Genomic DNA, 24,841 nt, shown 5'->3' on the forward strand with positions numbered 1-24,841 from the left:
TAAACTGGTGCAACCACTACGGAAAGCAGTACGGCGTTTCCTCAGAAAAATTAAAATAGAATTGCCATATAACCCAGCAATCCCACCTCTGGGCATAAAATCCAGGATGAAAACATTCTCTCAAAGAGGTTCTGTGACCCCATGTTTATTACAGCTTTATTGACAAAAGCCCAAACATGGAAACAATCTAACTGTCCATCAACAGATGAACGGATAAAGAAAATATAGTACATGTATTTTATAGTGGAATACTATTTAGCCATAAAAATAATGAAATCCAGTTACTTGCAATGACATGGATGGACCCTGAGGGCATTATGCAAAGTGAAGTAAGTCAGATGGAGAAGGACAAATACCCAAACTGATCTCAGTTTTGTATGGAATCTAAAAAGGCCAAACTCATAAGAAGAAGAATGGTGGCCAGGGGCTGGGGGTGGGGGAGATGGGGACATGTTGGTCAAAGGGTTCAAACTTCCAGCTGCAAGATGAATGAGTTCTGGGAATTTAACATAAAGCATGAGGAGTACAGTTGTCAATACTATATTATATATTGGAAAGTTGTTAAGAGAGTAGATCTTAACTGTTAATCACTATAAGAAAAAGATAATTATGTGAGGGGGGGGGAGGTGTTGACTAACCTCACTGTCCAACTATGTCATCATATACACAGGTATCAAGCTGTCACATTGTACACCTTAAACTTACATATGTTACATGTCAGTAACATCTCAAGAAAGCTCAGGAAAAAAACCAAACTGCTATTTGCACTCTGTATGTGAAAGGTTTTCTGAAGACAAATGATTTAACTGCTTTTAAAGGATTTGCTGCCTTTGATCCAAGATCCAACCACAGTTGAGATTTTCTCCCCCATGTGGTTAAGTCGCTAAAGTGGGTTGTTTCCTGCTGTAAGAGGGTAGTCCTCTATGCCCAGAACATAAAGAGTGGGTTCATTTGGAAGACTTGCCACACTCGTGCCCATAGCTTTACACACTTGGTTCCTGTAGGAACTGTACAAATGAGGTCCTTACTCTCTTTAATTTAAATGAGTTGAAATGAAAAATAAAATGACAGAGAGATCGTGAAAGTATCTGGTATCCCTCCTTCCAAACTTCAATGACTCTGCATGATATTTTGCCTAATGAGATACAGAATAACAGGCCCCCTTTAACACAGGCCAAATAATAAGACTAATGGTTACCATTTACTAAGCCCTTACTATGTGTCAGGCACAGAGCTAAGTGCCCATATGTGGATAATCTTCCCCGTTATCACCTGCATTTTGTAGATAAGAAAGCAGGTTTACAGAAATGAACTAACTTGGCCAAGTTCACATGGCATACTTGGGGCTCAATCCAAATCAACTGATTTTGGAGCTCTTAGTTTTTAGCCCCCTGGTACATTGATTTTCAGAAAATGCAACCAGTAAGCTCTGGACTGAATCTATAAGCTGCATCCTTTAACTGTGGAGTCCTGGTTTGTTCAGCTTTCCTGTCTGCACAAGACAGCCGCCAGTCCCTCTTTTGGGTGAGTGACTTTCATAGTTGTTTTGTCCTCCTCAGGTTACATAATTGGCTATAATGGTTCCCAGAACCCAGGGAAACACTTTGCTTATTGTTATGGTTTATTGTAAAGAAGAGAAATGAACATTCCAATAAAGGGGGATGTAGGGCACGATCTGGAAGAGTCCAGAGTCCAGAAGCTTCTGTCCCCATGGAGTTTGGGATAGGTAACCCTCCCAGTGCACAGACACATTCATCAACCCAGAAGTTCTCCATACCCTTTGTTTAGAGTTTTATGGAGGCTCTATTATGTAAGCTGATTAAGTTTTAGGCTGTTGGTGGTTTTCACAATCTCTAGCCCCTTTCTCCCCCGTGAAGGTCTGGGGGAGGGGGTTGAACATTTCAATAATCTAATCCTCCCTTGATCTGGCTTACGTGTAAGCAGCACCCATCCTGAAGCTACCAGACCCACCAGGAGTCTACTCCTTAGCATTCAAAGAGGCACTTCAGTCTGGAGATTCTAAGGGGCTTAGAAGCTCTTGTGTCAAGAATCAAGGACAAAAACCAAACATAAAAAAGATGGTCCTATCACCCTTATCACTCAGGAAATCAATCACAAGGGTGTTATGAAGTCTATGCCAGGGATAAAGGACCAAAAATATATATATTTTTAATTTTTAAATTTCTTATTATGTTATATTAGTCACCATACAGTATGTCATTAGTTTTTGATGTAGTATAATATATTTCTTATTATATCACAATATTACATCTGGTAATGTTTCTATGTTAACATGGGGAAAAGATCTACTTTGTACTCTTTTTTTATTATATGTTTTTATTTTTTACTGAAATATAATTGACATAACATTGTGTAAATTTAAGAGGTAGAATATGGGGGCACCTGGGTGGCTCAGTGGGTTAAAGCCTCTGCCTTCGGCTCAGGTCATGATCTCAGGGTCCTGGGATTGAGGCCCACATCGGGCTCTCTGCTCAGCAGGGAGCCTGCTTCTCCCTCTCTGCCTGCCTCTCTGCCTACTTGTGATCTCTCTCTCTCTGTCAAATAAATAAATAAAATCTTTAAAAAAAAAAAAGAAGAGGTAGAATATGTTGATTTGATACATCTCTATAATATAATATGGTTGCCATTGTAGCAATAAATAGCATCTTTATCTTGCCATATAATGTCATTTCTTTTTAGTGGTTGAATTAGTTAAGATCTAGTCTCTTAGCAAGTTGATAATTATAATACAGCTTTCTCATTTTTATTCACTATATCGTGAATTAAATCTCTAGGACTTATTTCTACTCACTGCAAGTTTCACTTTTTACTCTTTACATTTACATAGTATGGCATTATTTGGTTATGCTCTATTTTATCTAATTAGTCCCCATTAATGGGCATTAAGGGCATTATGATAATATAATGAATATTAAAGTTTTGGAATTTTATAATTACAAACAGCATTACAATGACTAAGCCTGTATAAATGACATTTTTAAAAAAATCCATGCACTGGGGCACCTGTGTGGCTCAGTGGGTTAAAGCCTCTGCGTTAGGCTCGGGTCATGATCTTAGGGTACTGGGATCGAGCCCCGTATTGGGCTCTCTGCTCGGCAGGGAGCCTGCTTCCCTCTCTCTCTCTGCCTACTTGTGATCTCTGTCAAATGAATAAATAAAATCTTTTAAATAAATAAATAAATAAATTTTTTTTTAAAATCCATGCAGTTATATCTACAGGATAAAGTCCCAGAAGAGGGACTGGTAGGTTAAAGGGTAAATGCATTTTTGATGGTTATTGTCAAATCGTCTATTATGGGACTCTCCCACCAGAGTCATATAAAATCCTCTTTCCACCACACTGCCGATAGAGTGTGTTATCACATTCCTGGGTTTTTGCCAATCTGATAGGTGAGAAATGGTTTCCTAATGAAGTTCTGATTTATAGTTTTTTTTTTTCTTATGACTGAAGTTGAGATCTTTTCATATGTTTAAGGGCACTTATGTTTCCTTTCTGTGAAAAATATGGAGTGGAGTGGGGAGATTATGTGCTTGAGATATAAGTGACAAGTACCTTTCCCAGTTTGTCACTTATCTTTTGACATTGTCCTTGGTGTATTGTTATTGTCATCATTGTTATTGCTATCATTTTGCCATTTCGAGGGCTTTTCTTTGTTATAGACTTGAGTGTGTCATTATTCTCTCCCATAACTCCTGGATTTGGAACCAACTAGCCTTTCTGATGCTACAAAGGGATTCCTCTGTTTTTCTTAAGGTATTTTATAGTTTCTTCTGTTTTCCATGCATGTTTAAATTTTTATTTGGTGATATTCTGATGAGTGTTATGTTAGTAATGAATCTAACTTTGTCTTTTTGAGTGTGACTCCTCAGTTGCCCCAGCACATTTTAATAAAGAGTCAATTTTTACTCAAGATGCTACCATTGTCATATACTAAATCCCTGTAGGCATTTGGTTCTAATTCTGACTTTCTTTTCTTTTCCAGTGGTCCATTTGTCTGTTTGGCTAGTAGTATCACACTGTCTTAATTACTGATGCTTTATAACACATTTTAATGATTTATAATATTTCTTTTAAGGAAGAGAGGATGTCCTTCTCCTAGTGTTTTAAAGAGGAAAGAAAGTTGCTCCTGCCCATTATATTGTGTGTATAAGTCTCGCCTTTTTACACATCAATATAAACTAGCACCAGCCTGCTAGTGATGAGTGATGCTATTTTACACCTCCTCTTTATGCGGATAGGGGTGGAGGGCATGAGGAGTATGTGGGGTTGGAGTTGATTGGGGAGTTTGTCTCCTGTTCTACTTGGATGTTTGAAACAATTCCTGAAAGGGAACCTCCTTGGAAGAGCACCAAGAAGCCAGCTCAGGGACTGATTTCTACCAACTGGTATATAAGTGGAAAGTCTTAGGCTTGATGCCTGTCTCTTGGAGCTTTAAGCTTTCTGCCCACTGACTTTTCAAAAGGTCCTTATTTCTTTACAGCCCAGAAAAGAAAAGAGAGTGCCTCTGTGAATTTTGATGAACAAGCCCCCTAAATCATCTCTTGTCCACCACGTTCTTAAAAAGCAGAATCACCTTTTCGGAGACTTTCCAGCATCATCTTCAGTCAGGATACATGTGCAGCCAGCACTTCCCACTTCCCAGCAATGCAATCCAACGGTGTTTAATTAAGAGAGAGTGTACGTACACATAAAATAAATCTGCGCATTTCCCTAAGGTGTAGGCATTACGAGGATTGCCTTTTTATTTAGCCACCACGATAATAGCTCATTACGAGTCTGCAGCTGTGCTTTACTTTCTGCACGCATCACTTCATGGGCTCCTGGAGCAGCCTCGATGAAGTTAGCTCGGCGTGTGTGGTCATTTACAAGCTGTGCAGACCGCGGGAGCGCGGCCCAGCAGTCTATGCGTGCGTGTGTGCAGGTGAGCAAGCAAGATGTAGGAGTGGGCAGGAAACCCTCTCTACTTGATACTGCAAACCTCTGAGTCATTCTCTTTCTCAGTAGGTGCCCATGTTATTAATTCCTAGACTATCTGTGGTTTGTTTTTAACATGCCTTGGCCCCCTTGCCATAGTGGGAACGCCTCCCTCTGTCTTCACTGCCTTCTCTTTCTCCCACGTTGCATAGTCATTCCAGTTTTTCCCATTCTCCTTCTAGATCCCTCTAGTGTTTGGAGAGAACTCTGGCAGCTGTGACAGGCATCCTCACAAAACTTGATTTCTATTCTGGTCAAAGATCCATCAGCCTCCTAATTAGTGGTACGGTTCTGACAGCGACTTCTCTCATAGGCATTAAAAGCGTTTCTTTTATTTTCCCTTAACAAAAGGCATGTATACCCTTAGATAAAATCCAAACACTGCAGAAATACGTATGGTTAAAAGTGAAGATCCCTTGGAATCCCTGCAGAGAAAACCAGTTTAACAGTTTAGTACTCCCCATTTCTAAAAAGGGGGTATGCTGGCTACATTGTTCTTATATTACAAAAATGGAGTTTTACAAAATGGTATCCACACTGTTTTGCAGTTTGCTTTCTTCAACCTCTCCATATGCTGAAATCCCTGTTGTAGTAATGAAGCCAAATATATTTTTTTTTTCTTCAAGAGAGCACAAGCAGGGGGAGCAGCAGGCAGAGGGGGAAGCAGGCCCCCCACTGAGCAAGGAGCCTGATGAGGGACTCGATCCCAGGACCCTAAGATCGTGATCTTAGCCAAAGGCAGATGCTTAACCAATTGAGCCATCCAGGTACCCAAGGCCAAGTATTTTTGCTTCCTCTCATTTCCATTCTCCTATTTTTGGCTCCTATTTTTGGTATAGCAAATATTCTCCTGTTTTTGGTATTGAAAAAAAAATAATAAAACTGATATAAGATGAAGGAGTCTTGGGATTTTTAGCCATAATTCTGCTCCCAGCTAGCCTCGGGACTATAGGTAAGTTGTTCAGTCTTTGGGCCTCAGTTTTCTTCTTTGAAAATCGGGGGTAGGGCACATGGTCCTGAAGGTGTCTCCCAGCTCTATCAGACCAGGCCTATTAGGAACAGATTGGTATTGAGCATGTACGTGTCAGGTGCTCCTCGATGCTCTCCTAGGTGCTAAGGAAGCAGCAATGAACACAAGAGAAGAAAATTCTTTCCCTCGCGTTTCAACAGTGAATGACTGTTCTCCCCTCTGATGAGCACGACCAAGTTTCCTAAAACAGTTCAGTCTCCCTTCTCTCCATTCCTCCACCACCCCAAATTATTTCCCAACTCATAGCAACCAAATCCTTGCCTTAGTTGCTCCCACAAAAGTGCTCTAACAGACGCCAGCAACTACCTTATATTCACAACATCTAACGGACTCTTACTGAGTCTTCATTTTTCTCGAATGCCATGTGGAATGTGACACTATTATTTGTTTTCTCCTTTAACTGATGTCTTCCACAGCAGTAATTTCTTTCAAGAATGACCATTCCTTCTTCTGAATATATGTGCAGGCAATTGTTATTTGCAGATTCAATATCTGTGAATTTCACGGACTCGAACTATTTTTGTAACCTCGAAAAACAATATGGCTATGTTGTAAAAGTCTTTGACCTTTTTTTGTAAGTCAGTCAAAAATAGCAAGAAAGCTAAAAAGTCAATTAGTTATAGCAAGAAATTTCCAAATGGTGAGACTACTTCAACAATCAGCGGAACTCTGGGTGTGGGCCCAGCTCCAGCAGTGAAGTTGAAGAGGACTGGGTCATGGCAATTTGGGCCACACCCTGAGTCAGAAAGACCTCAGAGGGATGGGGTTCAAACGCCACAGCAGATTCAAGAATCACTCTGCACCGTCCAGGATGTGACGTGACCTGCTTACAACCCTTTGATAGCTTCCCATGTTTCTAGGGCAAAGTCCAAACTCCTTGACATGGTGACGTGGCCTAGAAGGTCTTCCACAGCCTATCCTCTGCCAGTGTCTTCAATTTGGCTTTATTTATTCATTCCTTTACAACCTGTTTTCATCAAATATTTACCGAGTGCTTACTGTATTCCAGGCATTGTTTTGAGAGTTCAAAGTAAATAAAACACAGAAAATTCCCTTAGAGGTTATATTCTAGTAGTATAAGGCAGGCAATAAACCAGGAAATAGGGGCACCTGGGTGGCTCAGTGGTTTAAGCCGCTGCCTTCAGCTCAGGTCATGATCTCAGGGTCCCGGGATCGAGTCCCACATCCGGCTCTCTGCTCAGCAGGGAGCCTGCTTCCTCCTCTCTCTCTCTCTGCCTGCCTCTCTGCCTACTTGTGATCTCTCTCTGTCAAATAAATAAAATCTTTAAAAAAAAACAAACAGGAAATAAAATGTGTTGTCAGCTGGTAATGAATGCCATGGAGGAAAAGAGCATGGAAGATGGAGTGATTTTAAATATGTTCATGTGTCCTTTGATACTCCTCCCTCCAGGAGGTCGAGCCTAATTTCCTTTTCCTTGCGTGTAGACTGGACTTAGTGGCTCATTTCAAATGAATAGAGTCAGTCAGAAGTGATGGTGTGTGACTTTGGAGACGAGATCGTGAAAGGCTCTGTGACTCCCACCGCTCGCTCTTAGACCTGACACTGCGGGAGATGTTAGAGAACCTACTGTGAGCAGTCGTCTGGAGAACCCCATGTGGTAAGAACACCAGGCTTCCAACAGCAACCATGTGAATGAGCCTACTTAGAAGTGGATCCTCTGGGCCTTGCCAAGCCTTCCTAGGAATGCAATGGCGGCCATCTCAACTACATCAGAAGTGACCCAGAGCCAAACACTTAGAAATTTTATCACATAACAAATGTTTGCTGTTTTCAGCTGCGACATTTCAGGGGCAATTGGTTACATCACAATTGGTGACAAATAAAAAAAGAAAATAGTGAATGTATATATTAGTGTTGGCAGTTGCCGAGGTGGCTGGGGGAGGCTTCACTGAGAGGGAGCCTTGTTATAAACACCTGAACGACACAGCTGCCCTGCCAAGTAACGGGCTCATAAAGCCTCTGCAGCTCTTTACTCAGATGCAATATGCCCCCCGATGGGGAATGCTGGTAAGGATCATAAAGGAGCTGTGTAAATTACCCAGCAGCCTATGTCCTACATAAGCAATGCCACATTCTAGCGATAGGAGTTTGTTCCTTTACAAGACAGTCCATTGCATTCATTATTGAGAGTTCTATTAGGAGAGAAGTGGTTCGAGGTCTGGACATCCAAGGCAGGGCCTGTGTTTTTGTCTGATTCTCTGTTGGCCTAGAAGGCGGTTACTACAAAGGGTTAGGGTTAGGGTTATTATAGTGCATCCTGATTCCTTTAAAACCGTCTCTCAGAGAAGAATTGTGAGCAGGCACTGACAACTCTTTAGCTCCATTTGGGACCCTGAAGGGCAAATCTCTTTCTACTCTTTAATAGAAACAGAAAAAGGAAGATGGCAAGATTTCTAGACACAGAGGGACTTTTAAGAAGAAATCTGTATGTACATGCACATGTTTCTCACTCTGACCTGAATCTCTGTGATACTTCATGTCAATACTGTTTGTTACTGCAGTGCTCCCTAGCTGCTTTTGCTTTGTGTTTTTCTCACTAATTCAATTATAATATGAGGAACGTTCCCTGTGTTTCTTCTCTCCTGCATATCAAGGACTGGTAGAGGGCTGGGCACACAGTAGTCACTCAGCTCCTATGAGAGACTGACTTGTGGGGAGAAATGGCTTTTGGTAAACTCATGGGAAGGTCCTCTGTGGATAGATTAGGACTTCAGGATAGAACTTCTACAAAAATTCCAGAACTTTTCATGTATTTTGATAAACGAATCTCTTGCCAATTTGTGTGAGGTTTTGCCAATTCATGAAATAAATGACCTAGCAACACCGTGACACAGGTAGACATCTAGGAAAGTGGATTATCTCAAAAGATCAAGGTGGAGTTTTGGTTTTATCTGTGGGTTCAAAAAAATGAAAGAAGGAAGCACTTGTGGCTCTTGAGGTAAAGTGATGCTAGCTTCCAGTTCTTTCCCCCAATCCATTTCGTTTCGTAAGTCATTGTCGAGAATACTAAACCGCCAGGGTGATACAGGGGAATCCCATTGGCAAACATGATGTGAGAACATGTCCTCAGAGGGGTCTTGGGAGAGGTATTCTGGACATCCCTGGGGAGTTAACTAATGGCTACCTAGTCGTAAATATGCTGTAGATCCCTAAAGTCAACCTGGTGCCAAATAACACATCTATTCTGGGATTCTATGCAAAAATATCAGAACACTGTCTACTTTTTCTCTATTACAGTGAATGCCATTAACCACAAATATTTCCAAAGAGGTCACAGAAATTTTAATGCTAGAAGAAAGTCAGAAGGTCAGGGGTAAGTAAGGCCTAGCCCAACATGTGAAAGAGGCACAGAAAGTTACAAAAAGACATTTATCTAAATTTTTCCACTTTGATTCTGCCATTTTCCCCAGATTTCTGATTCATCATTCCTTGAAATAAGTTGTCAAAGAATCTTGCAAAAATACCTATCTGCCTTGAGAATGTCTTGTTATTCATCCTTAGGGGTGGGTTAGTTGGTCATTATAGTCTCAGTTACCTTGTGCCACCTTGAGTAGTAGCAATATAGGCTAGGGACAATTTTTATAAGTTTGGGGGCAGGATGGAACTTCCAGAGTGTAGGATGCTTCCAATGAGGTTGTGCATCTATGGAGAAGACATTGGAGACCCTGGATAGTTTGGAGGTCAACACAAGTATGACCAGAGATGGCAGAAAAAGAGGAGGAGAGTAGAGGTAGTGAAGTTGTGTGTGTTTGCCATTGTGGTTTTTCATCTAGAGTGCTCTCAGGGTGGCCCTGCCACTGATGTGGAGAGAGCAGATCAGTGGGGAACTTGGGTAGCAATGACCATTGGGTTACTCTGGGGGCATACATGCCTGGTTGCAGTAGGAAGAACTGGACAACTCTTGTGAGACACAGAGACCTAATCCTTCCTGATCTGACTTTCCTTGAGTGAGTCTTTGAGGCCCAACATAGCTCAAAGGATGGGCCACAAATTGGCTGCCTTGGTCATGTGAGTGCAGGCTTATCCTTTCGGAAATAAGGTATGCTGTTTGCTGCTCCTCTCCCCTTGGGGCCAGGCGGCACTCTTCTTCTTCCAGGTCATCCTTTCTCAATCTCTGCTCCTAATGTAAGGGGGAGGAGGTTTCCTATAAAAACCTTCATGTTTGGTTTGAACAGTCATTTAATTTACAGGAAGTTGTGTAGAGTAGCAATATTTTCATATTCCTTTTTTTTTTTTTTTCCATTTTACTCCAGACTATACCCAGGGAGGTACACAAGTGAGCAGAGGAAGCCCTGGAAATTCTTGCCCAAGTTAGGGAAAAGGTGAACAGGGTCACAGTGGAAAAGGTTTAACTGATTTTGAGGAATAATGACATTAAGAAAACTTCTATTAAACTCTAGAATATATATGTATATATATAGAAAATAAATAAATCTTAAATGCATAGCTTGATATATTTTCACCAGATAAACAGACCCATACAATCAGTCAGATAAAGAAATGCATTGTTATGATCACCCCAGAAATCCCCTTTAATTCTTATTTCAGTATCTAACCACCCCTGGAGGTGGTTGCTCTGTTCAACTTTGGTAGATATTGCAAAAACAATTTTCTAAAGTGGCTATACCTGTAATGAGATATTATGTCAGAATGACTAGTATAAAAAAGGAGCAAAATAGCAAGTATGATGAGGATATGGAGAAAAACGAATCCTTGTGTACTAATGGTGGGGATGCAAACTGGTGCAGCCACTGTGGTAAACTTTCCTCAGAAAGTTAAAAATAGAAATACTATATAATCTAGTAATTGCACCACTAGGTATTTACCCCAAGAAAATGAAAATATTGGGGCACCTGATGGTTCAGTGGGTTAAAGCCTCTCTGCCTTCAGCTCAAGTCATTGTCCTGGGGTTCTGGGATCGAGCCCCACATCAGGCTCTCTGCTCAGCAGGGAGCCTGCTTCCTCCTCTCTCTCTCTCTGACTGCCTCTCTGCCTACTTGTGATCTCTCTCTGTCAAATAAATAAATAAAATCTTTAAAAAAGAAAATAAAAATATTAATTCAAAAAGATAGATGCTGTATTTATTGCAGCATTACTTACAATAGCCAAGATATGAAAGCAACCCAAGTGTCCATCCATAGATGAATGGATAAAGATGTGATACATATACACAATGGAATATTATTCAGGCATAAAAAATAATGACATCTTGCCATCTACAGCAACATGCTTGGATCTAGATGGTAAAAGTCTAAGTTAAATAAGTCAGACAGAGAAAGACAAATACCATATAATTTCCCTTATATCTGGAATCTAGAGAACAAAACAAACAAACAAAAACAGAAACAGACCTATAAATACAAAGAACAAACTGATGGTTGTCAGGGGAGAGGAGGTCAGGTGATGGACCCCATGGGTGAAGGGGAGTGGGAAGTACAGGTTTCCAGTTATGAATTCAGTGAGTAAATCATGAGAAGAAATGGTACAGCGAAGGGAATGTAGTCAATGGTATTGTAATAGCATTGTATGGTGACAATTGGTAGCTACGGTTGTGGTGAGCATAGCATAACATATAGATTTGTTGAACTGCTATGTTGTACATCTTCAGCTAATGTAGCATTGTGTGTCAACTATGCTTCAATAAAAAAAAAAAAAATGACCCGGTTGTAGCAATGTATACTTCTAAAGTGGTTTACGTGAGTTTCATTTGCTCTAGTGCTTACCAACAATTGGTATTGTCTATCTTTCTCATGTTAGTCATTTTGGTGGGTGTGTGGCTTTAGTTTTGCCTTTCCTTATGCCTACTGAGGTCTAACGCCTTTCATGTTCTCTTTTGAAAAGCATCTGTTCAAGCATTTGTTTGTTTGTTCCTCTAGGGTCATTCTTATTTATTTGCAAGAACTCTTCATATATTTTGGATTTGAATCTTTTGTTAGATATGTTATGAATATTTTTTTTCTGGAGTTGTTTTTAAGAGCAATTCACACTTATGGTGGTCATACATTACGTGGCAGTAGATATTCATGAAAAGATATTTATGAAAATAAGAGATGTTTCAAAGAAAAAAAAAAAGGAAAGATTTAGGAAAGTTTGACCATACTGGATGAAGGAGAAGAGATACTTATGCTAAAATCTAAAGTCAAGAGCAATATATATTAATTCATTCAACAGATTTGGTTTCTGCAAGGTAAACAAGTTACAGGATCTCTGTTTCCTAACTCTTGGCTACTTTATAACTATCGCCATTCCTTTCTCTTCCTTGTTTCATATTTTGTCCATGAAGAGGCTTGTTCTTGTTAATAACAAATGTTTTCTGAATATTACTGGGTTTCAGGCACTAGCCTAAGCACTTCAGATTTTTAAAGCTGTATGTAGTAGGTACAATTATTATTCTCTTTTACAAAACATTTGGCTAACTTAGCTGAGGTTATCTAGTTACTAAGTAGCAGAGCTAGATTCAGACCTAAGCAATCTGCCTGGAGAGACCATACTCTTCATGGCTGCCTCCCTGCTACACCATGTTGACCTCATGGGACTTCAGTTCTTTAATTCAAATTAAACATCAGTCTTATTACATGTATGGCCCAAAGTCATCATCAGCAATCAACTTGAAGAAACCAGACTTCAGAGGATGGAAAAAGAAAGAGGTAGATAAAGAGTAAAATCAGTGGTCATTGTATCAGAACAACTGACCTCAAATTCTGGCTTTTTTCATGATGACTCTGTGGCTTTGGGTACGTCACAAACAAATCTTACTCTTCCCGGCTGTAAAGAGGGGGTACAACCACTTGTCTTTTCTACATTAGGGTGGCTCGGGGGTGGCTGCAAATATGAGAAGAGATAAAAGTGGTGAGAGTTATTGTCTCAATAAATATTCATTTGTCCCCTCAACCAAAAGAACAATTATTAAATGCCTACTGGATGCTAGGCACTGTGCTAGGAGCTTAATAAATTGAAAGGTCAAAATATAATGATGGCAAAAATAATCAGGTCACTGTTGCTTATAGTTCATTCAATCAATTGACTAGAATTTATCAAGGGCTTATGATGGTCTAAGGATTATGCCAGATGGAGTCTGTGCTCTTATGGAGTTAATCTTACAGGGAATGAATGAATGAGTAAATGAATGAATAAAGCTTATTGCCCTCTTTTCTCTCATCCAGCACCCAATGGGCACCCTGTGAATATCTCTTTGATTCTGTTTTATTTCCTGGCAAACCTCACACAGACATTTCCTCTTACACTCCTGCCTTTAAGCTGTATATTCTAATAGATGATCCCACTTGTCTATGACTTAATTATTTATTGTAACTCCTCCCTTTGTCAGCCTGTTAAGTATTCCAAGCACCATTTCCATCCAGCTCTTATATTTAATTCCCTCTCTATTCATCCAAGGTCTTATAGATCTTCTAATTTTTTTAAAAAAATCAGGTTCATTAGCTAATATGAGTGCAGTTTAAATTTCAGTTCTCTAATCAGTATTTAGGGACATTCTAGCTTTTCTCTAAAAAGTGAGCCCACTTCAGATTAACCCTAAGGCTACTACAACACAATTACTATGTTACCTATTACTGTATTTCTTTGAAGTGTTAAACATGAGTCCAAGAACAGCTATGTGGTAAAATATTCAAACAGTAAAAAAAAAAAAAAAATAGGTATTTATTAAAAAGAATGAGATAGTATTAGCCTAGTTGATTTAGTTGTATGAGTTTGGAAATGGTAACAAAATTCTACCTCTTTTAAAACATGCTTCACTTTGAACTTGCCATTGTTCAGAAGGACATATTTTCCAACCAACTTAAATTACTGATACTTCACCTGATGCATAGCTCGCACACAACTTTTGAATTAGGACAGTGACAAAGAGAAAAGGAAAAAAGGCATTTCCTTAGGATGATGTTTATGATATTTTAAAACCAGTTAACTTCAGGATTGGAACTGTGTTTGATCACATGTTTTTTAAAAAAGTTCAACAGGGTAGTGGAACCATAGGAAATACTGAGCTTACTTGGCCCCCAATTTTCCCCCAGAGACTAAGAGGATCTGGTAAATCTGCACCAAGAAACACAGTTTTGAAAAGGAATTTTTGAAAGTTATGCTTTAAAATAGTATTTAACCTATGCAAATGATTGTGAGAAACAGTAATAATTCTAAAATAGGTTAGAGAATTGGGATAAAAGCTATACTGATATTGGTTGATTAATGATGACTGAATATATGGTGTTATAAGCAAGTGTGAATTATGATTTTTTAAAAACTTATTTACTTGTCAAAATAACAAATGAAATGAGAGCCTGGGATAGTCCCATCGATTTAAAAAAATATATGACAGCAGAGGGCAGACATCAGGGGCCCAATGCCAAATTCTGTTTGTATGTACTAGTGTAGGGAGACATTTGAATAAACATTGCTTTCTTCTATCATTCAAATTGATCTCAGTTCTTGGTTTTACTAGAGAGGAAAATAAACTCATTTATAGTACGACATATTGCTGTGAGTATAGTCTTCACCTTGAAAATGAGATCCAGTACAGATTCACAAGATTTCGTCCTCAGGAAGGAGAGAAACTTGGCTATGGTTGACAAGTATCTTTGTGGGCAGGGTATTAGCGGGGGTGGTAGGCATGGAAGAAAGTCAGCCTGGGTGTTGTCAGGGTCAACTTTGAACATAAGAAGAAAATAAAGTATCTCGGGCTTTGTTGGGGGCTACCTCTAACTCTGCTCTGCTGAACCTGAAAAAAGAAACACGTGCTCTTCATTTTCCCAGGGGATGACTGTCCCAATAACCCCAACTTGGTACTCTTTCACACCAAGATGAAAGAGATTAATAACAGTTTAAAATCTTACTTTGCCTATAAAGTGACTAGGAACTAAAAATAATGCACAAAGGGCACCAGGGTGGCTCAGATGCTCAAGCGTCTGCCTTCAGCTCAGGTCATGATCCCAGGGTCCTGGGATCAAGCTCCAGATCCAGTTCCTGCTCAGCAGGGAACCTGCTTCGCCCTCTCCATCTGCCTCTCCCTGGCCACTCAATCTTTCTCGCTCTCTCAAATAAATGAATAAAATCTTAAAAAAAAATAATACGTAAGACTCAATGAAGAAAATTTTGAAACACTATTAAAGGATATAAAAGATCTTAAGTAGCAGATAATAAATGCTCTTAGATGGAATGAGTTACTATTATAAAGATATTAATCCTCCTCAAGTTAAGTGATAGCCCAGAGTCTCTTCTGCATTTTTTTTTACAGGAACTTGAGAAATTTATTATAAAATTTCTGTAAAAAATATATGAAAAGTCCATAAATAGCTAAGTCAGCCTTATAAAAGAGCAAAGAGGGCAGACTTCCCTGTCCAGATATAAAGACATTCCTCATTAAAAAAACATTATGAAACTGGCTCAAGAACAAAAAGAAAAATAAAATAAACCAATGGAACAAAACAGAGAGTTCAGAGATAGCTATTTGTATATGGAAATTCACATACAATAAAGGGCTCACTGGTGAACTGTGTTAGGAAAACTGGCTCACTATGTGGAGGAAAATAAACTCCCTAATTTCCATGATATACAAAAAGTCATTAAAGACCGATTGTAAAAGGTAAAACCATAAATAGAGGAAAAGTTAGAAGAATACCTCTGTGACCTGGAGGTAGAAAGAGACTTTCTAAATAAAGCCTTGAAAAGTACAAACCGTGAAACAAAATAATGTCTTAGATGTCATCCAAATTAAGTTTCTGTTAAAAAAAAAAAAACAAAAAAACAAGCAAAGTTAGTAGAATACAAATTGGGAGGAGTTTGTTATGCCTACAAGCAAAAAGAGAAGAATTACATAAAATATACAGAAAACTCTTATAAATCAACAACAATAAAAGACCAAAGCCCGCTGGAACAATGGGCAATTGATAAAAACAATCAATTCATAGAAGGGGAAACTCAAGTGGCTCCAAGTGTATTAAAAAAAAAATCAAATCGCGACAATAATAAGACAGTATTTTAAACCTCCAAAAGCCAGCAAAAATCTGAGCTAGATAGTGGGTGTGGATGTAAGGAAACAAACCTGTATTCAATGATTTGAGAGAGTAATCACTGCCGTCTTTTGGAGAGTGGTTTGGCAGTATCTAGGAAAAAATCAGTCAACTTTAAGACCCAGTGTACCTACTGATTGGGTAATTATTCCAAAAATATCCTCAAAAATATGCCATGACATGACTTGGATGAGGTTGCTTATGGCTGCAGGGTCTGTAGCGTGCTATTCGAGATGGATTAGGTGCCCATAGAAGGCAGAGCAAAAAGGTAAAATATGGAAACACTAAGGAATGGCATGTTAGAGAAAGGATCTACTTATGGTAACATGGACAGATTGCAAGAGCACAGTCCTGAAAGAAAGATTAAGAAAGAGAACCATTCCTATAAAATCAAATGACACTTTATGTTTTACAAGGATTCAGAAATGTATATAAATACATTAGAGCAGTGGCCAATGGCAGGTATAGAGGGGGTGGTGTGTGGTGGAGATGGAAGGAGGGTAAGGAAAGTGAGGTCTCTCTCACACACACAGGGGACGAGGGAGAGAGAGAGAAGGAATTTGCAGAGAACCATGATCATGTGTCTTGTACTGAAGAGTATGATGAATGTAAAGCTTTTTACCTGAGTTGCCTGACGTTGAATTTCTCCTGGAGAGATGTGTACTTCAAACGAATGCTGGGCACCTGGGTTGTTCAGTCAGTTAAACATCTGCCTTCGGCTCAGGTCATGGTCCCAGAGTCCTGGGATCCAGCCCTGCGCTGAGCCCCACATCAAGCCCCAGTTGGCCCCACAGTTGACTCCCAGCTCAATGGGGAGCCTGCTTTTCTCCCTCTCCCCTCTACTTGTGCTCTCTCTCACAGCTCTCTGCAACTCTCCTAATAACAAATGTTTTTGAGACTTCTTGTATCACTCTTCAGAAATCCCAGTGCAGATTTTCACTTGAGCGGGTTTGGTAAAAGCTCATGGAAGCCTAAGATCTTGTCTCCACTAACACTATCTGTCTGATGTTGGTCCATCAGGAGTTTATAAGGAATCAGACTGCTGCTGTTAAAGACTGGTTTGCAAAGTTCTGGCATTCTATTTTTGTTTCGCAGCTATTTATTCCCTATTCAGGAATGATAATGATGCTGGCAAGGAGGACCAAACCCTCACTTTAAAAGTACCATGAAGGCAGTCCCAAATCACCTCCATGCATGTTCCCAAAGATACATAGTATGTTATTTAAATTGACAGATCTATATATCTATATATATCTATTCACTTGACATCTTTTTGTTGATTTCTTTTTATATGTCTGGCACTGTTTTAAGTGTTGGAGATAGAAAGATAAAAAAGACTAAGACTCTTGCCTGGAAAACACATAATTTGATGATGTCAAACTTATTTTCCATGGGAACAAAATTATGTGTGCTTTTCAGGTTCCCAGGCAAACCAACAAAAAGCGTATTTAATCCACAGGATAGCTTAACCCTAATGCTAATATAATTATTCAGAGTTTTAGACAAAAATGGCCATATCTGAGGCCCCTGGGTGGCTCAGTGGGTTAAGCCTCTGCCTTCAGCTCAGGTCATGATCTCAGGGTCCTGGGATCGAGCCCCGCTTTGGGCTCTCTGCTCAGCAGGGAGCTTGCTTCCTCCTCTCTCTCTCTCTGCCTGCTTGTGATCTCTCTCTCATTCTGTGTCAAATGAATAAATAAAATCTTTTAAAAAAATGGCCATATCTCATATAATAGAAAATCGGATGAGAAAGCGTTTCCTCACCTTGGGCTCATTAACAACCTCAAGCAAGTGTTTGGAATGGGCCTTGCTTTTATTTACTCTCCTGAATCTTCCCTTTTGCATTTGTCTCCTAAGCCCCCTTCCCAAATGCTCAATGTCATCACGTTGTTCTAATCCTTCACTGTGGCTCCCCACCTGGGTATCTGCCATCTCACCAATGCACAAGATTCTATAATCATTTGCTTTCCTTCTTACAAGGACTCCTGATCTTGACTAGTTTTGAGGAGAAAAATCTGATCAAATAAATTTGCACATTCCCTCCCCTAGCAAGAGGTCGGTGCACATGCTCCTTATTGTGGACACCCCTGGGGGAGAGTTTCCAGTCTAGTTTTTAGCTGTTGTTTAGAATTCAATGTATTTTTAATAATTCAAAGTCAATATATAACCACCTTATTGCCAGACTCTCTTCCATAGACATCCATGTACATAATAAAAATTGTTATAAGAATTTTGGGAATATTATTTTGAGACTTAATTTGTGTGCTGTTTAGAATGAGCACAGGTAAGATTTTAAGATGAGCCACTATAGCCACTGTATTCTTAAAATACTCATATGTTAAAAAAAAATAGTGATTAGGTGGTTTAACTTTAGTATTTCCAAATCTAATTTGATTTTCTAAATCTAGATTGATGCTGGTAATAATTCAATAAAAAAAATTGTAAGTAATCTCTACACCCAATGTGGGGTGCAAACTCATCCCCCCAACATCAAGAGAGTCATATGCTCCACTGACTGAGCCAGCCAGGTGCTCCCAATAAAAAAATGTTAAGATCTATTTGCATCCACCATAATTGTTTAGATCACATTAGAAAGTCACAGAATGAGAAGAAACCAGTGCTTAGATTAGTTAACACGGTTCTTTAAAAAATGTGAGTCTTCCTCAGGATTCAGTGTATTTAAAAAAAGAGATAAAACTATTTTTAAAAATAGGGTTACCTCCAAATATCACTACTATGTATTTTAAAGCAGGGTATACAAACACGGGTCCTTTATTTCTGATCACCTTTAATAAGATAAGAATCTATGAAGCTGGTGGGAAAATGAGTCCATGACCAAACTGTTTACTCAGCTACTGCAGAAGATCAAAAAATATTATACAGAATCTGGAATCTACGAAGACAAAGCAATTGTTGTTGTTGTTGGTTTTTTTTTTTTTTTTTTTTTTTTTGAAAAATAAGTGGGTTTTAGACAGTTTCTGGGATTTATCTGTAAAAACACCTTCAGGGCCCTAATAGTGACGTTTTAGGGAAACACTCGCATTTCAAAGTGGGAAAAATAGGAGGTGGCGTTTTGTGGGCTCCTGTGGTGGTTAGGTAGTTCTCAGAAGACAGTACTGGAAATTAGATATTTGCTGATGTCATATTTTTCACCAAAAAAATGTGTATTCTGGGGGCTATAAAAAGCAGCAGCTTCTACCTTCCCCTCACAAGCAGAATCATCGGAACAGTAAGTGTTTCTACACACTTGGGATGATGGGTTCATTTGAGGTGCTATACTTCTTGATACCTAATGGTTTGCCTTTATGTTTTTGCTTCTTGTTCTCTTGATACTAGGTTTTCCTTTTCTAGTCAACATTTGTTCCAGTTAGAGTTGTCTGCAATGGCTGCCCTGCAGAAATCTGTGAACTCTTCCCTTCTGGGAGCTCTGGCTGCCAGCTGCCTCCTCATTGCCCTGTGGGTGCAGGGAGGAGAAGCTGTGCCCATCAGCTCTCACTGCAGGCTTGCCAACTCCGACTTCGAGCAGCCCTATATCACCAACCGCACCTTCATGCTGGCTGGGGAGGTACTCATCTCAGTGTCTATCTCTCTTTCGCATCTTCTTTACTTGGAACCTGATAATAGTTACTCAAATTTTCTCCAAAGTGTTACTGAGATCTTTAAGAACCCATCATCTAGCCTTGCTGGTAGACCAGAAGATTATTTTTCTATGTCTCTTTAGAGACTCTTTGGAGATTGGTCTTTACCAGAAGACCTTCTGTTTTGGCCTTGATATGTACATTGAGTTTTACTCCAAAGAGGCCATTTATGAGCCCACCTGACTGTTTTCCCTCTTATTCCTCTGTGCATTATTTTAACACACATCTGAATTTTTTTTTTTAAGTCTTCATGGGGTTGCTCTGGGGAGAGTGGATAGAGAGCATCTCTACTCACAGACTTTTCTACTAGCTCCTTGATGTCCAGGCACTTAGTCTTTTCTTCTCTTCCAGGCTAGTTTGGCAGATAACAACACAGATGTTCGTCTCATTGGGGATACACTATTCCACGGAGTCAATGTAAGCCATACTCATGATAAACAGGACAGTATGTCATCCTTGGTTATTTGGAAGCTGGTGATGATGGTTTGGGTCTTCTGGATGCCCTCTAATATGACCCCTGCTGTTTCACTTTTGCCTACAGAAAGGAGACCACTGCTATCTGATGAAGGAGGTATTGAACTTTACCCTTGAAGAAGTGCTGCTCCCCCAATCCCATAGATTCCAGCCCTATATGCAGGAGGTGGAGTCCTTCCTGACCAAGCTCAGCAACAGGCTAAGCCAATGTGTGAGTTCTTTTCTTAGCCTAACTCCAGACTCTCCTGCTTGCTTGCCTTCTTCCCTTCTCCTCTTTAGAGCCCTTCTCCACCAACATTCCCTGCACCTTCCAAGGCTTGCAGCAAGAGGTGCCTCAGCAACACCATCACAAGTGATTTTGAATCACAGATATTTGTTTTTGCTTTAATTCAGTCACATTTTGAATATATGGTGGTGAAGGGGGTCTAATAGACAAGAGCACAGAGGCTCCTTGTCCCTGGGAAAAAGCACCTCAGGTTATGTGAGATGAGAAGGGTGTTAGGAACTGTAGAGAAAAATGCCTAGATGCGGAAATGGATGCCCCGAGTATAGATAGAAGAGACGAGAAAGAGAGACGGTAATAGGAAGATTTAATGTTTGGCACTGGGTAGGCAAAGATAGTTGCCTTTTGGATGGCGTGAGAAGTGACAATGGCAGAGGAATGTGACCTTGATGGCTCTAAACATTTAAAATTATGAAAAAAGACTGGAGTGGAGTGAGCAGAGTGAAGGGACCTAGTATTTATGGAGGAGGGCCTCCTGTTCACACAAGACATTCTATGTCCATTTCTTGTTCTGAGAATGAATTTTTTTTTTTTTTTTGTAGAGTTAGGGTTTTATTCTTCACAGCATTTACAAAAACCACTCCACTCTTTCTACAAACTTAAACCTCAGTAGGATTTCCCAAAGTTGAAGAGAGGTCCCATGTAAGGGAAATGACTGGATTTTGGCGTCCAAGGGAATTCAAGAGTTCTGAATTCAAAATCTAGGTCACTGGTGAAATCTAGGTCATTGTGGGTAAAATTGCTAAGAACTTTTAACTCCAGGTGCATCGTAACACACCTCAGTTAGGGACGCTGAAGTTCACAAAACTTCAGTACAACAGTGTTAAAGTAAGTACTCTGTTTTCATTTTGTAGCATATCGACAGTGATGACCAGCATATTCAGAGAAATGTGCAAAATCTGAAGGACACAGTGAAAAAGGTACTACTAAAACTACTAATGCTAGCCTATTAATAGGAGAGACAAATGTTGTTTTTCTTTTCATCCCTTTCTTTCTTTCTTTTTTTTCCCCTCTGTATAATTTTCTACTTGATTCACCTGCATCAGTTTGATTATTTAGGTACATATGTATATATATCTGTATATTTATAAATAAATCTCCGAATTTTGTGAATTATAGAATGACCAGGAAGTTAGGTCCTCTAATCTCATCATCGCATGCTCTGGGCATGACCAGTAGCAGAGCCAGCGCTGGAATGCAGGTCTCTTGAATCCTGTCCAGCATTGTTTCCAGCAGCAATTTGTTTTAGTTTTACTATTATTAATTCTTCAGGAAATTTGAGATTTTTACTGATTCATGTAATTTAAATAAGTAATTGTTCAAAAATAGAGAAGTACCTGGGGACAAATTTATTTGAAGTAATATTGGAAGCCATTGACTTGATGGTCTAAAACTTGGAGAAATAAATCCAGAACAACCATAACAGAAGAGTTGGACTTACCTATAAGATGAATTTCTGGAATGACTGATACTTCTGTTTAATTATTATAATATAATACCTAACAGCAATTGGTTTTAATTTAGAAGCAAGAGTGAGCCACCCCAATTTCTTTTATGCAGTTTTAATAGCATGGATTTATTAGAATGAACGCGAGTCTGAACTGAAAATCCTCTTTTATTCCTTTCCTTTCTAGTCTCCTCCTTCCCTCAACATATCCCCAGTGAGCATCTATCTGGTGTAGGTTAGTGTGCATTTGTACAGAGAATGATACTGTCACGTGGTCTATTTGGGGAAAGGAACACTAGTAGAAGGCTCAGACTAGCAATTGTGACTCATCCAAAAACCAGAGGAATGATTGCTAGCAGCGAAAGTGATGCTCTTGCAAGTGAGTACAGTTAAACCTCAGCAGCATCAAGGGTCTAGCTGACGGAATTTTTAGTAACAGGTGTAACCTCAATCTTCCCTTTTTTTCCACCTTGATATTCCTTTACAAAAAAACTATTTCTTCCCAATCATGATTTAATGAATGACCGTTTCTTTGATCATTGAAAGCTTTGTAGTCTTCCACTGTGAAGATAAATTCTCTTGTCATGGATCTCTTACTCAGGTGTGGAGGGCTGAATATTAGAATGCCATTGCCAAGAAGTGCTTTGCACTTCCAGTGTGAAGAATTCCTGATGTCAGTTAACTTTGTTGGTCTTAGAAAAAGACCAGCGTGAGAGAGAAACATCTGAGGGGGATCCACATGGGGAAATAGATTTTAAAGATATTAACACATTTTGAGAGAATCGATTTTCACATTTGCAATAGGGTGTCATGTTATGCTTTAAAACAAAACAAAACAAAACAAAACAACAAAAAAAAAAAACAAAGAACAACAACAACAACAAAAACAAAGCAAAAACCAGTAGCTCCAGAATGCATAGGTGAGAGAGGAATGTTACTCCGGGGAAGCTCAACCTGAGGGGAAACTTGTCAGCACAAATTGAAATGGGAGGGTGGGCTTGGAGGTGTTAATTCCCGGCCACTGGAGGTAATAGCAGACAGCAGGCTGTGGTAGAATGCATGATAGACAGTAGGGCAAGAGAACTGAGACATTCTTTATGCTCTTTGGCGTCTTTGAGATATAAAATGTCTCGTTTGGCATTATGTGCAAGGGGGAAAGATGGAAGACAATAGGAAGAGAAAGGAGAACAAAGCATTGAGAACGATGATGGCTTACAGTTTTCCTTGAAAGAATCTAGAGCAAATTTAATAGATTAGAGAATTTCAAAGGAGGATGCTTTGGACTTGAATTTGCCTTCCCGTCTTATGTAGTTGGAAAGCCTCTTTAGCATAGGACTTGGAAGGAGGAGGAGAGAAGAGGTGTTTAGAATGTGTATTCGGCTTTCTACTAATTTGAGCAACTGGATGGGACTTACTTGGTATATTCCCCACAAAAGTGAAAATCTGTATTTTTTCCCTTTGTTAGGGAGGTGGGAACAACAACAACAAAAAAACACGTGTACTGGTAAATGTGCAGTTTTGATTCAATGCTGTGTGAGCTGAGCTGTTATAATTAGTTGGTCATAGACCATCGTGAAGGGGTGAGGCAGGGCACCAGCGGGGACGAGGGGGCAGCACTTGTTCCTGCAGATGCCTGCACAGCTTCAGTCCCCTTGCTCTGGTGAGCAAGTGACTTGAAACAGCTTGATTCGTGTAGATCAGTTGAGAGTGGTGCTTGCTGGTGTTCTTTTCAGTTCAGTTAACCATAATTCTAAGGTCTATGGCAAATCATATTATTTTCTTGGTAAAAGGGTATTATTAGTAATCTTACAAAAGGCAAAAAACTCGGTTTCTGTCTCCAACAACCTAACCATCTTTTTCTGACTTGATCCTCTTTAAAAAACATGGTATAAATGCTCAAATACTCATTTGTTCTTATTTTTACAGCTTGGAGAGGATGGAGAGATCAAAGCAATTGGAGAACTGAATTTGCTGTTTATAGCCCTGAGAAATGCCTGTATTTGACCAGAGCAAAGCTAGAAAATGGATGACTAACCCTTCTTGCCTGTTAGAAATAACAACAAGATCCCCTACAGGTTTTTCTTTTACCAAAAGGAAAATGGGAAGCCAACATTTACAATCATGCGTGGATTCTAAATTAACCCCTGCTTAGCTTAAAAAAGAGAAAAATGTCACCTGTGTCTGGAAGACCAGAAGGCCAACCCTCCAAGCTTAATGAGAATTGCTGATAACATTTTATTGTAGTCGGTGTTTTATACACAGAAATTTATTTTTTTAAAGCAATTGTCTATTCCCATCAAAAAGATTACTTCCTCTTCCTTTAGGAACAAAAAACCCTAAATAACTTCATATCCAGGATCAATATTTTGTATTTATGAATTTATTTATTATTGTCATTTTAATAATATAGACTTATTTATAGAAGCATTATATGGTATGTTACTTAAGTATAAAGCTAATATTTATATTTATGATAGTAATTATGGAGGTATGTTTATTTGACCTCAATAAACATTTCATTATCCTACATCTTGTGTCTTTGTGATTTGTGTCCCTTTACTATCATCATCATCATCCTCATCATCACCTCCATCATCATCACCATCATGTAAACATTACCACTTGGTAAATGGGCCAAGGATCTCCACTTTGTTCTTGACTCTAAGTCAATGAGGTGACTGTTAGTATGAGCTCTATTTTAAAGATGAGAAAACAGTATCAGAGACATGTTACAAACATTGGGGTAACTACACATGGTAGACCTGTATCCAGAAGGTCTATCTGATTTCTGGGCTCTCTGCTATATTATTGCCTGTGTAGATGTATTATGTTGACTTAGCATGTAGTTCTGAAAGAAATACAGTAAGATACTGAAAAGAATCCATTGGCCTTATTAACAGTTGTGGATAAAAGAACAGAATGTTACTGTCAG

At 39.3% G+C, this 24,841-nt stretch overlaps 1 protein-coding gene across 1 annotated transcript; it reads left to right on the forward strand.

Moving 5' to 3' along the window:
* Positions 1–1,447: 1,447 nt before the first annotated feature.
* IL22 (interleukin 22) lies at positions 1,448–24,436 on the forward strand. The gene is made up of 6 exons (XM_082742927.1): positions 1,448–1,524; positions 19,404–19,632; positions 20,057–20,122; positions 20,247–20,390; positions 21,317–21,382; positions 23,836–24,436. Exons 2-6 carry the CDS (start codon positions 19,450–19,452, stop codon positions 23,911–23,913), a joined length of 537 nt encoding a protein of 178 aa, XP_082599053.1. The 5' UTR covers positions 1,448–1,524; positions 19,404–19,449; the 3' UTR covers positions 23,914–24,436.
* The last annotated feature ends 405 nt before the right edge of the window (positions 24,437–24,841 follow it).

This window comes from Mustela nivalis, assembly GCF_964662115.1.
Source record: "Mustela nivalis genome assembly, chromosome: 7".
Classification (NCBI taxonomy): Eukaryota; Metazoa; Chordata; class Mammalia; order Carnivora; family Mustelidae; genus Mustela; species Mustela nivalis.

What these genes read in the sequence shown, in the direction of transcription:
- IL22 (XM_082742927.1), top strand. Translation starts at nt 19,450, where the DNA reads ATGGCTGCCCTGCAGAAATCTGTGAACTCTTCCCTTCTGGGAGCTCTG. An exon ending in CCTTCATGCTGGCTGGGGAG is followed by an intron (nt 19,633 to 20,056) that starts GTACTCATCTCA and finishes CTTCTCTTCCAG; the next exon opens with GCTAGTTTGGCAGATAACAA. An exon ending in GCAACAGGCTAAGCCAATGT is followed by an intron (nt 20,391 to 21,316) that starts GTGAGTTCTTTT and finishes TTCATTTTGTAG; the next exon opens with CATATCGACAGTGATGACCA.